This window comes from Leptonychotes weddellii, chromosome 12 (assembly GCF_054177405.1).
Source record: "Leptonychotes weddellii isolate Sample4059 chromosome 12, ASM5417740v2, whole genome shotgun sequence".
Classification (NCBI taxonomy): Eukaryota; Metazoa; Chordata; class Mammalia; order Carnivora; family Phocidae; genus Leptonychotes; species Leptonychotes weddellii.
In genome coordinates, this window is record NC_138380.1 from 79456527 (window position 1) to 79470459 (window position 13933).

The window sequence follows — 13933 nt, forward strand, 5'->3', positions numbered from 1 at the left end:
AGCCAAGATCTAGACTCAACCCCCAGACATCATCCTAAGAAGCACAAGTGAGAACATGGTGACAAGGAGAAGGGGACTGGACTCAGAAGCGGAGTGCCTAGACAGGGGGCCTTCACCCTCGCTCTGTCACTGAAGCCTGCTGGATCCAGCGACCACCTCCTCAGGGTGTGGCTTCTCAGGTCAGAGGCTCAGGCCAGCAGATCCAGAATTTTCTTGCTTCAAGAACCATTAAGCCTGAGAACGGTGCATTGGGCTTCACCCCGATGCATCAAGGATGTTCCATGGGCCAAGAATATAAAACGGGAATGGAACAAACTAGTCTCCCAGGGAAAGATGAATAGGTACTCTCAGTTACATTCTTTTTTTTTTCCTTGTTTTTTAGTATTTCCTGATCTTCCCCTCAGTGAACTTCAGAATGTCTGCTAATGGGACCCTCTTCTCTACAACAGAATTTGACTTTGAAGCAGGACACAAAAGGTAGCCTTTGCCAATGACCTTGCTGAAGTACCGTCTATCTGAGGGTCAAGGAGCAGGCGTGGTGCAGCCTGTGGGCCGCGAGGGAGGCCCCGAGTGGTTTTCTGCCTTCCTGCTGAGTTCAGAGGGCAGTGAGCCCCTAGAAGGAAGAGGGACTAAGGCAATTATCTGGAAGCCCTCCTTCCCCGTCCCAAATCTTCATCTCCACATAATAAGAATGGAGGGATGGGAGAAGTGTCCCCAGGAATCTGGAGAATTGCCTCAGGTGCCTTTCTGGCGTGGGAGAGGCAGCTGTCAGGGCTCCTTGCTAACATCGGAGCAGCAGAGGGGAGGCGAGCAGGTGGCTGAGGAAAGAGGTGAGGAGAGACCAAGGTTTGAGGATAAAAACACACAGGGTGACCTTGGCTGCTCACGTCACCAGGCTAGTTCCTCAATCCCTGGGAGCCTTGGTCTCCTCATATGGGTGTAATACACGTCCACAGGGATACTGTGAGGAAGGGCAGAGACAGGGTGTGCAACGTAGGGGACGTGAGCAGCCCCGGGGGGAGATGGTGGCCAGGAATAGCAACTATAGGGAGAGAGAGAAGGGGAGGGGTGGGTTTGCAGAGACGAGGAAGGAAGGGTCAACACGGCAGCTCTGACTCGATGTGTGCGTCTGTAGGAGGGTGGCCAGAAAGGGGCAGACCCTTCCCTCCCTCCTCCCAGCCCATTTTCCCCCACTCCATTTTGAGGTAGTGTCAGCAAAGCCTGAGTCCCTCACTCGGGGGTGGGTGGTCTCCCCGACAGTTTCCATCTGGTTGCAGGAGTGAGAGACAGCCAAGGGCTCGAAGCCTCCACAAGGCTCCAGGTGAACATTGTGAATGTCAACGACGAAATCCCTCGCTTTACCAGGTAGGCCTGGGGGCAAGCCGGGCTCCTTGGGCCGCAGCCGCCATCTCTCCTGGGTGGCCCGGCTTTCTCAGACGCATTTAATACAACACAGAGGGATGCCCTTTGCCCTGGCCCGGAGGAGAGCCAAGAGGCCTGAGATCTTCAGCGTCCTTTCTCTGAGCCTCCGGATGTTCCCCCGCCACCAGCTTCACTCCCCTTTCCCCTGCACCAGGGGATGGTGGGTACGGGGGCGGGGGAGTGGGGAGCAGGGCTGGACATGACGCCCCTGGTGCGGGGCTGGCCGCTGGGCCTGTATAAAAGGTAAATACGCTGTTGTAATAGAGGTACTGCTATAATAGAGTGTTCAGCATGAATAATAGCAAAACCCTAGGGCACGCGCCATCAGTCAAGGCTCTCTAAAGCCCACTCTCAGATTGGCGCGCTCTCTGACGGAGGAGAGGTCTCTTTCGATGATGCCTAAGAGGCCTGCCCGCTGCGGGGTGTTCTAGATTTCTTCCCGCCATGGTGGGTCCAGAAAAGAGATGTGGCTGTGTCTGGAACTCCTACATCCAGCGGAGGTGAGGTAGCCTGCGAGAATGGGCCTGGCACCGGCCCAGGCACAAAGAGCAGAGCCAAGCCTGTTATAGATCGGGATTTCGGAGGGGAAGATGAGATTCTGAGCTGGCAAACGACCCTGCAAGCAGCCCGGCTTCCTGGTTACCAGACTCCCCCTGCCCCAGCTGCTGAGGGGGGCTCAGGAGCCAGCCAGAGCCAACCGGCAAAATCACCTGCCTGGTAAGGGACAGTAACTGCTTTCGTGGCTGTGAATAAATCCAGCTCAGGAGACTCCACCAACAGAAAGCCTCTGGGGCCCCAGAACCACATAGAATGCTTGCAAAAGTATTCTGCAATCGGGAGGTGTGAAGGCCACCCTACTCACAGGTTAAGCTGGCGCTGTTTGGCAAAACCCAGCACCGCTGTGAAACTTCCGGATGTGCACGGTCTCCAGCCCAGTGGCTGGGTGTCCACGTGGAGGGAGCAACAGCAGGTGCACTCCCACACCACGCTTCCCCGCGAGCCCTGTGGCCAGGCGAAGCTCAGAAGGATGGCACAATGCGCTTCTGCTGACCGGTTCCTCCAGGAGCCCGGCACAGGCAGTTTATAAATAGCTGGGACATCCCAGCCTGGATTCAGACTCAAGTATTCGCGGGCACAGCCATGCAGACTCACGAGTAACCCACAGGGGCAGGCGACGGCTGCGTGTGAGCCATGCCGTCTGCCACATCGCTCCCACATTCTAGTCTGTGAGGCGGAGAAGCAGGCTAACGGGGTTGCCAGGGGGGAAATAAGTTCTCCCAAGGGGGAGACCACCTGGTTTGGGTGACGTCTTCCAAAAGAAAGCAGTTGGCCTCCGCAAAAAGAGAACATGGCCTTGGCCAGTTGCTGGGGCCCCCAGAGATAAGTCTGGAACTCTGGTTCTCCTTTTTGGTTTGAGAGATGATCCCGTTAGGCTCCATGCCAGAGACATGGTCTGTGTGACCGTTTAACCATTTCGTAACAAGTCATTGGGCTTTATGTCAAACAGCGACCCATGGATGTTGGCAGGGATGGGTCTGCAAGAGCCTGTCCCTGGAAGGACTGGGGCAGAGGGGCTGCCCTGACTTCACCCAGGTTAGAGTCGACCTCGTCCCTCAGCCACCACAGTTTGTAAGAGTCTGCACGGTTTCAAAGTAGGTACTGACTTTGAGGGCTTTCATGGTTCCCTTGAGCCATGGTCCGTCTTTTCCTTCCAAATCAGTGTCAGGACGAACCATAAATTCTTTAATTCAGAATTAATGCAATTAAACCCTCAGACTGATTCAGCTATACTGAGTTTGAGGGTGAAGCAAAGCTGCAGAATGTGGAAACAACTCTTCTATCTTTACTAGTTGGTAAAGTCCTACAATTAATACAACCAAAGCAAGCGCTATTTCTGTTGTCGAGAGCTCACCATTTTATCCCTGGGTGGTGGCAAACATCTGAATGCCTTGTGGACTCCCGATGTGTACTCAAGGATTCTGCTATTATTACGGTCGAGCACCTTATTATAAAAGTACTTGACTTACATTTACTCTCTACGTAGCAAGCACAATGCTTGCTGCTTTGGCAGAGCACTTTACCTTAGGCTTGAGCAGTCTCTCTCCCACTGCCTGTTTCTTTTGTATTTACCCGCCATCCTTTTCAACCTGGTGCCTCGCAATGCATACACACTTTTATGCACCTACTGCATACTCATCCGTAATACTGAAGCCATCCTCTGGGATTCATGCCCTTCCCCATGAATGTGGCCACTGGCCCTTGACTCCCCCTCACCTGGGCCCTGGTAATCCAGTGTTATGGGGGGGCAGTAGGGAACAGGCAGAGGGGGGACGGGAATGTAAGTGATATCAGAGCTTGACCCTGTCGGGTGGCTGCAGGGCCCCTGGCTGAATAGATCTTAACTGTGGGCTGAGGGTCACACCTTTATGTTAAATGGTATTTTATACACACTTGGGTCTTGGGTCCCCAGACCAAATAAACCAAAGATTTTTTGCCTTCTGCCAGGCTCAATATCAGGTGAGCCAAGGAGAGAATGGTATACCCGAGGAGCTATGCACTCACCAATAGCCTGACTGGTCCCCTTCACGGAGACCTGATTTCCTGGTGCGCCCGGCGGGGGGGCAGATGAACCTGCAAAACGGGGTGCCTTAAGCAGTGCACTGTGGACATTCCCTGTGGTGGGCGCTGACCCCTGCACTATAGGGGTGTAGCTGCATCCCTGGGGTCTATCCCCTAGAGACCAGTAGCAGCCCCTGCCTCCACTTGTGACAAACAACATAATCACCCCCAGCTGAGAAGCACTGTCTTGGAAGAAGGGGATTCTCCACCCAAGGTGTTCTCTGTCCTATGGCAGCCTGGGTATCTGTGGTTGTCACCTCTGGTGATTCCTTATAGGAGCTCTTCTCAAACTTTAAAGCGCACACGAATCCCTTGGTCATCTTGGGGAAACGTGGATCTCAATTCGGCAGTCTGGAGCTGGCCTGAGTTCTGCATTCAGATCCAGAACCTCCAGGGAGCCTGTGAAACATGCGGGGACCACACTCGGAGTAGCTTGGCTAAGGGCTGAAGATATAGCAATCTCTTTGTTCGAAGTTAACGGAACCCATTCAAAGTAACCAAAGAAAAAAATAGAATATGTTAGAAACAGAGGCTCTCACATAATGGACGCAAGGGCTGAGTCTGGCTCTGGGAGCTGGGGCTACGTCCCTCTCTCCTCCGGCTCTGGGTTTGGTTCCTGCCATCCCTGCCTCCTTGGCTCACCCTGCTTTGTCTATTCCTGCCCCTCGGTGGGCTGCAGCCCAGATTCACCGAGAAAGGGGTCAGGCAAGTAAGTGGATCAATGGGCAGCCTCAGTGAGGCCCTGGGTGGGGAGAGGCACAGAGCACTGGGGTGGCCTCTCAGCCTGAACAAGATTACTGTCCCCCCAATAGAGCGCACTGACAGGAAGTCACCTCAGGAATGGGGGGCAGACCCATGCCCCAGGCAGGAGCCCCGATGAGCGAGGGCCTGCTTGTAGCCTGTCTCTGCCTGTCTCTGTCTGATGTTAGCTGGATGTCCCCTCTCCCTCTCCTTTCTCTTCCCTCTGGTCCCATCTACCCTGTGAGGAGGATGAGACAGAACTGCAGAAAAATTCTGAGCTCACAAAACGAATGTGATCATTTAGACCTGAGATATAATGTTCCCCTCTTAAGGAAGGGAAAATCCAAGCTTAGGAAACTGGTAAATCAGAGGGTGATGATTTGCCCCACTGAAATGATTTTCCCTCAGCAGAAGGATTTCCTGCAGGGTTATTCTAAACAATAAGCCTCCCTTGGTGCATGCAAAATTACTCATTTTACCCAAGTTGTGTGGTTAAAACTTCGAATCTCTCTGCCTTGTTATCAGCCTGTTCCCAAAGCAGTGGAGGCCTGAGGAGGATGGGTAAGTTGGCGATTTGGGGTTCTCTTGTAAGAGGGCATCCTTGGAGGGCAGTGACCTTGACTTTTCTGTTCAGAGAGCTGACCTTGTGATAAATGCAACTCAGGAAGGTGTACAAGTTCTCTGCGTAAATTCTGCTTCCGCAGGCAAAACAGAACAAAACAAAAAAGACAATGAAGAAATAAAAAGTATTTATAGTTTATTACCATAGCGTCTGGTGGCAGCCAGGCGATGGGAGCCAGGAAACTGTGTCCAGATGGATTTTTTTTTAAAGATTTTATTTATTTATTTGAGAGATAGAGTGAGCGAGAGAGAGAGAGAGAGAGAGCACAAGCAAGAGCAGAGGGAGAGGGAGAAGCAGGCTTCCCGATGAGCAGGGAGCCTGATGCGGGGCTCGATCCCAGGACCGCAGGACCATGACCTGAGCCGAAGGCAGTTGCCCAACTGACTGAGCCACCCAGGCGCCCCTGTCCAGATGGATTTTTAAAATCACTCAGGGAGCTTTTGCACAAGAACTGGAGAGGGAGAGATGGCTGGATAGGCCGAGTATCCTGATGATCAGAGATGTGAACGCCAGGGCCGATCCGAATCAGTGTCAGGCGTGTGCGGAGTCAGAGCCGAGGCGACTGTACATGGTGGCATCATCAGGGACGTGATCTTTGGAAACCCAAAAGCTGCTCCCCCCAGCTCCTTTCAGCTGCTCACTGCTTTCTTGGAGCATGTGGATGCAACTTCAGAAGCTCAGTGCTATATTTAGCACTAACCAAAATACCCACCTCGCCGACTCCACCCTCCCATGCCCCTGAAAATGAGCTGTGTCTGCTGTTTTTCTGCTCCAGCCCGGCGCGAGTGTACACGATTCCCGAGGAGCTGGCTTCAGGCACCATTGTGGCCAACATCACAGCGGAGGACCCCGATGACAAAGGTTTTACCGGCTTCCTCCTCTATGGCATCACGACCCCTAACCGCTATTTCATGATCAACCAGTGTAAGTCACGCACACACACACACTTCCGTGCATCTTTTAATTCAGCCATTTGGATTCTTTCACAAATATTTTTATCTGTCTTCTGTTCTGGGGCATGCCTTTCTGTCTGGAGTATCATAACTTACCAGGGTAATAGATGCATTAAAAGCAGCTGACTTAGGGCTCGGGGAAACTGGACAGGGTCCCAAGGGGACGAGCTATATCACTCCTTCACCTTTGAAGCAGGTGGCTCTCTAACAACGGATGAGTTCACTATCCTGAGGGTACCTGGAAGTCTTCTGAAAAGAGGATCCAGACCAGCACTGTCCAAAAATAAACAGGGCGGGAGCCACGTATGTAATTTTAAGTCTAGTAGCCACATTTTCTTTTTAAGATTTTATTTATTTATTTGACAGAGAGACACAGTGAGAGAGGGAACACAAGCAGAAGGAGTGGGAGAGGGAGAAGCAGGCTTCCTGCCGAGCAGGGAGCCCGATGCAGGGCTCGATCCCAGGACCCTGGGATCATGACCTGAGCCGAAGGCAGACGCTTGACGACTGAGCCACCCAGGTGCCCCGCCACATTTTTAAAAAGTAACAAGAAACAGGTGAAATTAACTTCAGTAAGGCATCTTAGTTATCCCAACATGTCCAAAATATTGTCATGAACATGTAACCAATATCTTAAAGTTATTAATGACGTATTTGATGTTATCATTTATTGTACCAAGTCTTGGAAGTTTGCTGTGTATTTTTTATTTACCACACATCTCAGTTTGGATCAGCCACATTCCAAGTGCTGAATAGCCACATGTGGCTAGTGGTTACCATACTGGACTACCTTGATCTAGAGCAATCTGCTGGGCTGCTGGGAGTTACCTTCCCGTCTAAGTATGTCGGTGCAAGAAGGAGAGTTTTCCCCTCCTAGAACACCCATCTTTTATTGGGGTCTTAGCACATACCAGGTGCTAATACTAAGCGATCCGCATGTATTCCATTTTAAATACCCAGCACAACAACCCAGCGAACTATCGTAATCCACACTTTATAGATGAGGGAACTAAGGCTTAGAGAGAGACTTGGACAGGGTAAATGACTTGTCCAAGGCCTCACAGCTTGTGGGTGTGAAGCAGATTGAAACCAAAGACTGCGACCCCAGAGACCACTCCTAGGCGATACCACCTCGTAAGTTCTCCCCTATCACATCCTTCCGAAGGACTTCACTGTGCATGATGACTTTGTGGAGGCCAGCATCGGACAATCCCAGAAAAACAATGTGTTATTTGCCCCATCGGCTTTATGGCAAAGGATGCCTGGTCCCAGGAGAGGCAGGCTAAGGCAATTGTGCTCTATCTTGAGCATTGCTAGCGTCCTATCATCGAGGACCCCACTCAGCCAATGATGTAAGGATGGACAACCATGGTTTAGAATTCTGTTCACTCTAGTATTGCAAATGTCACTTTTAAGAAATGCAGTGGTTTGGGGGCGCCTGGGTGGCTCAGTTGGTTAAGCGACTGCCTTCAGCTCAGGTCATGATCCTGGAGTCCCGGGATCGAGTCCCGCATCGGGCTCCCTGCTCAGCGGGGAGTCTGCTTCTCCCTCTGACCCTCCTCCCTCTCATGCTCTCTGTCTCTCATTCTCTCTCTCTCAAATAAATAAATAAAATCTTTAGGGGCGCCTGGGTGGCTCAGTTGGTTAAGCGACTGCCTTCAGCTCAGGTCATGATCCCAGGGTCCTGGGATCGAGTCCCACATCGGGCTCCCGGCTCAGCAGGAAGCCTGCTTCTCCCTCTCCCACTCCCCCTGCTTGTGTTCCTGCTCTCGCTGTCTCTGTCTCTGTCAAATAAATAAATAAAATCTTTTAAAAAAAATAAATAAAAAATAAATAAATAAAATCTTAAAAAAAAAAAAAAGAAATGCAGTGGTTTTTTGGAACAACTTTATCAAGACGCTGGTCGCAAGTAACAGAAATGAAGGCAAGCCAAACCAGCATGAGAGAAAAAAAAAGATAAGGGATACCTAGCAACAAGATCCTGGGGATCCCACAAGAACCGGTGGGTGGGTCACAGGGTTGGAACCAGGGCTGCCCCATCCACCTTGGCAGTGAGGGTTCTGGCCTCTGATCAGTAGCTCCACTGTTAACCTGACTTGTGTCTCTCGGTGACACATTCTCCAGTAAGAGAACGCAGTGGGTCAAGCTGACTGGAGTCAGCTGTCTACCAGTCTGGTCAACTCTGGGCAAGGCCTGCTGCCAGGGGCCCAGCCCTGAAGTCTGAGGTGAAAATTTCTGGAAAGGTCAGGCTGGGTATCCCAATCAATGTCTAATATAGGAACTTACCTGAGTTTTTTAAAAATGTGTTTATATAGAGGGTATTCTCCCTGCAAGCCAGTCCTCACACCAGAATGATCTTTCCAATTGCCTCCAAGTCTCCAAAGAGTCGTGTTCTCACCTTTGCCTTTTCAGTGACCGGTACGATCCAAGTGGCCCACAGGCTAGACCGAGATGCAGGTGAATTAAGACAAAATCCCTCCATTTCTCTGGAAGTTCTGGTGAAGGACAGACCCTCAGGGGGTCAAGAGAATCGTGTGCAGATAACCTTCATCGTAGAGGACATTAATGACAACCCGGCCATGTGCACCAAGACCACCTTCAGGTATATTCACGTGCAGGGTGCCCCCCTCCTCAGTGCTCAGTGGGCCTCGACTTTTTGGCTTCTCTGGCAGGAACTGAAGAATCATGGGCATCCAGGACATGCTTCAATAACAGAAGCCCACCTGAGGTGTCCGATTTCGGAGACTGGTTTTCCTTTCTTGATCCTTTTCTCCTTCCTCTCTTCATTTTCGTTCCTTCTCCTTGTTTCCCTTCTGCACTTTCGTACTCTGGCAAAAAATACATATATATATTTTTTATTTTGCTCTCTCCTATAGCATGTTCATCTTTGTTCGTGAAGCTCAGAGACCCTCCGTGTACTGTGCCTTTTCTTTCTTTATTGCCACCCGTGGCAAGACGGTGCTGTTAGTTAGCGTTATAATAGAGACTTGAGACTTAGGATTAGTAGCCAGGAGCTCCCCGAGAAACACGCCGCCAGTAATAGGAATAAATCACACCACGTATTTACTTAAAACAAAGCAAAACATCTAATTCACCTTACACAACTTAATTGCCGGGAAACCAAAGGCAACCGAAAGGGAAAAAAATGCAGAAACAAGTTATTTTGTACATTTTGACCTATTCTTCGTGTCACAACCTCTTCAGTGTTACCTAAAGTCCCTCGTGATTCTGTGTTAATACGCCTTTTGGCGAACAGCACTCTCTCTCTCCTAGCTATTTTGTCTAAATGCCACACGAGTCGTTCCCAGGGTTGGTTTCATCTCTGTGGCTTCCTACTTGCTAGTCTCCAGTTTCTCGGGACCGTGAAGGTGGCTCCTTGTGGGTGGGAGGGCACCTGCCCAGTGACGCTGGCTGACAGCGTGCCTGCATCTGGAGCAAGGCTCAAGACCAGAGCTGGTCCCCCTTTCAGATATCCCCATGGAGAGAGTCTTCCTCTGAGGTCACCTTTGACAGGCTCTGCAAGGTCACTTTTTAAGCTCTAGGTGACTTTGGACACAGATCTAATCCATAGTGTGGTCATGCAAAGGACCCTAGGACAAAGGACAAAGGTTGTTGAGGGTTAGCAATAGAACTATAAATTCCTTTATTATGCTTATGAATGTCTTCCTGTTTTCTCAATTGGCACGAAGCTAAAAATCAGTGCGGCCTGGAGTCAGATAGCAAAACAGTTAAACCTGTTTGGATGGGCCCTATTTGCCCCTTCAGATCCAGCTTCCAGACTTCCCCACCCTGCTCTGTGCCCCGGGAGCATGGATATGACCTATATGGATATCAATTGGCTCCCTCGCCCTGCAGCTTCTGGTTGGCCAATGGGAAGCTCTAGAATGAAGGGGAGAGTCAAGTCCGGGTATTTACCCGCTGGCTCCCTGCCTGTCAGCTGGAGAAGTCCCTCCACCTCCCGGAGTTCCCAGATTGCACATGGCAATCTCTGTTCTAGCTTCAGGAACTGCTCCCGCCGCTAAACCCTTCCTAGAATCATCTTAATTTGTCATCTGCTTCCTGCTGAGGCCCTGATCAAGTCAGTAAGAGCCTTGACCATGTGATAGGTTTCTATCCCACCCCTAACCTCAGAGTCTGTTTGATGGGTGGGGCTGGTTGCCACGTGTTGTTCGGGCTGTGACTTCTACACTATTCCACTCATAAATGGAACCCACCTCTGTTAACTGAGCCTGGGCCCTGGGGATGGAGTCGAGATGCCATGCAGAGTCCCACTTCTACTTTCTTTGAAAATCTAAACCTAGCGTTCTTGGGTGGCTCTAGTGCATGGGGGATTTCCTGTCCTCATGCCCTGCCCTTCTAGGCCCTCCTGCTCTTCTTTGTTCCCCTACCCTGAGAGGTGGAGGGCGTGGGTTGAGGAGTAAGAACTCTGGGAATCAATGACTGGCGAGGACTGTGCTGTCTCCAAGCTTCCTTGTCCATTTCCTCCCCACCCGGTGCACTTCGCCTGTGGTCCCGGCTCCCCTGATGTGTGGCATGAAGGCTTGCGGACCGCATTCCATGTTGGCTGGGAAAACCACAGTTTGATGATCCAAGACTGTCCAGGCAAGCCCATGCAGAGTCCCGCTCTTGCTCATCTCTCCAAATTAGCCTTGAAGGTCAACGCCAGGCAGTAACTAGACTAATTGTACTGATTACTGAAGGTAACTCTAAACAGTGCTCAAGTCCCATTTCTGGGCTTTTCCAACTCGCAGGCATCCTGTGAAAGCCAGGATCTGAGGAGGGGCAACAAAAGGGCTCCTTCCTCTGCAGCCTCAGGAGGTGGAAATCTTTATTCCAGAAACCCAGCCTCATTTGCAAACTCCAGGGGCTGGGAAACCTGACCCGGTGTCGCCTGCCACCGATCCTTACCACCTTCCCCATTCCCACCATGCCAGAGCACACAGGTGGGTCCAAACCAAACCGAACAGGACTGGTGGTGCCCCCAGCTCTGACAACGTGCGTCCCTGAATATTTATTCCTTCTTCAGGGCTTTGGGCGTGGTCCCTGCTGGGGAGTTTGGGAGAGCAGGTGGAAGAGAGGGAGAGGGCACCAGCACCCAGTGGGTTGGAGGCAGGTGGCTGCGTGCCCGGCCCCCTGCTGCCCCCGTGGGTCACAGCGTCCTGCAGGCTCTCAGGCCAGCCTGGAGATGGAAGCAGCCCTTAGCACGGAGGCCCCTGCAGCTTTCCCAGGCTGGTGATGAATGAGCCCGGGGCCTGAGGGAGGCATCAAAGGCACCGTGACAGCCCCCACTCTGGTTGTAAATTGTCCCGCGCTTGGCTGAAAGCGCTTGGCAAGCTGTTTGTGAGCCAGAGGCGGAGAAGGTCAGTCGGCTCAGACTGCGGCTGGGCCAGTCACCTTTGCACGGGGAGGGAACGTGGTCAGATGGCTGGGAGCAAGGGCAGCCGGCCTTTGAGGCAGGCCTTGATGAATGAGGGGGAGTGGTTTTCCAAGTCATGCGTTTGGGGGAAAAATACCAAGTGTCAGGGAGGGAAGAATGAAAAGAGCACTCTAGGCAGCCCCGAGAGGCGGAGAGCATGCAACGTCTGGCTGCAGGACGCGGGATTCTTTGGATGATGCAACACTCTGGCTTCCGCAGAGTCGGAATCAAGGTCTGGGTCCCCAAAATGTCTGTGGGCCTGGAGATTCATTGTTGGAACTTACAGTCAAATTTCCTAACATAGACAATAGAGAAGCCTGCCTGCCTGCGCCAGCTTTCTGGGACAGGTCTCGAAACCACTCTGAACCACTCTTTCTTCACCTGTGAAATGGGGACAAGAATCTAGAGCCCTTGAAGATGAGGGAATCAGAGGTAGTGCTTTTAAAGTACTTGTTCTGATACAGCATGTCGTTGGTGTTTAATAAGTGATATCTATTCTAAGTACTTATAAATGAAACCATGACATTGTATAGTCAAGACAGGAATGGAAATGTTTGGACCCCAGTCCCGCTGAAACGGAGGCTGTCTCTGCCAAAGGGCACCTGTCAGAGAAAACGCTTTCCAGGAAGCAAGCCCAGTTATTCTCAGCAGCCCAAGACCCTCCGTGCTGTCAGGCATTGCTCTGCCTTCGCTGAGCCCAGAGCCCACGTTAGCTGCCAGGACACCAAGACAGGATTAAATGTGTGAGGCTTTTATTGGGGGACACTGCTGGGGGAGAAAATGGGGTGAGCTGGACAAGGCTGGGAGAGTCGTCAGACCTCAGCAAAGGGAAGAGGGAAGGAGGATGGACAGAAATGTTCTAGCCTGCTGTGTAGGCTCTGGGAGGTTTGGCTAGGGCATCGAGGAGTCCTAGCGCCAGAGTCCGCGGTCATCGGTCGGGAATGAGCCTCCCTTAGTATCTCTGCGACACGCGGTCGCAGGCACATGGCCTACTGCATATGAAACAATGGATTTCAGAACACAGCAGCATAGGGTCTGTGTTCAGGTACGGTCCTTGGTTGAGCGTCTTCCAGACATGTTCTCATGGCAGCCACGATGTATTTTTCTAAGAGAGAAATGATTGAGGTAGACAGCAAAAACCAAACCAAACCACACACCAGCCACAGATTCCTCTCTGTCTGCACCCACACCCCTTTACAATGGGATTCTGCCGTTCCTCCCATCAAGAGATGGGTTCCTCTTTCTACTCCTTGGATCTGGACCTGACCGTGTCGGTTGCTTTAGCCACTGGAACATTCACAAATGGGACGCAGCCGAGGCTCGAACGGTATGTGTGCATTGGGACTTGCCCTCTTTTGCTACTTTTGGGAACCTGAGATGTCCATGCGAAGAGCCTGGACCCGTCTCATGGAGGGTTATCGACGACACGAAGCAGACACCTACTGCCCTCCCGCCACGAGACATGTGACCGAGGCCATCCTAGACCAGCCAGTCCCCGCCAGACGGCCAGACAACAGAGGTGGGCCAAGCCAGACACGAGCCCAAAGAACTCATGGATAGTCCTGAGTATTGCAAGAAATAATAAGAGGCTCCTTTTAAGCCACTACATTTTGGGCTGGTTTATTATGAAGCAAAAGCTAACTGACATGATTTATGTCTAGATTATAGATGGAAAACCTGAAACCTGGAGACACAGTAAAGTCCCTGAATGAACTGAAGCCTAAAGGTGTTAATCACGCTTCCTCGGGGCCTCCCACACCGAGCTCGGCTGGACCAGATGGCTCCGAGTGTGCGGGCAGCTTTCCTCATTTGTGCTACTGGAGTCAGCCGAGATCGGGACGCCCGAATTCAACCCTTGATAAAGCTCTCTTGGGTGAATGGCACTAACATGTTAGGGGGCCCTTTTATGATGTCAAAGTCCATTAGAACACAAGTGGCGGAAATCCCGAGTTTCAAAGCGTGGGAGGTGAGGAGGGCAGGCACCCAGCGATTTTCCCTAACCAGGTCATAAGCCCCGGGCAGGCAGGGCAGGATTCCAGATTTCTCTTATATTCTTCTTCACGGCTGTGTTAGCCTCCTAAGTCACCATTCCCTCATTCAACGGATGTTAGCGCGTGTGCCAAGAACAGAGCAAAGATTTCTGTCCTCGTGGAGCTTCCA

General features: G+C 51.6%; 1 protein-coding gene across 1 annotated transcript in view; it reads left to right on the forward strand.

The window, feature by feature from the left end:
- CDHR3 (cadherin related family member 3) overlaps window positions 1-13933 on the forward strand; it is a 53159-nt gene that overhangs the window by 17747 nt on the left and 21479 nt on the right. Inside the window, 4 exon segments of the mRNA XM_081800684.1 lie at window positions 383-477; window positions 1261-1365; window positions 6180-6328; window positions 8770-8959. Coding sequence (XP_081656810.1) covers window positions 383-477; window positions 1261-1365; window positions 6180-6328; window positions 8770-8959 — 539 coding nt within the window.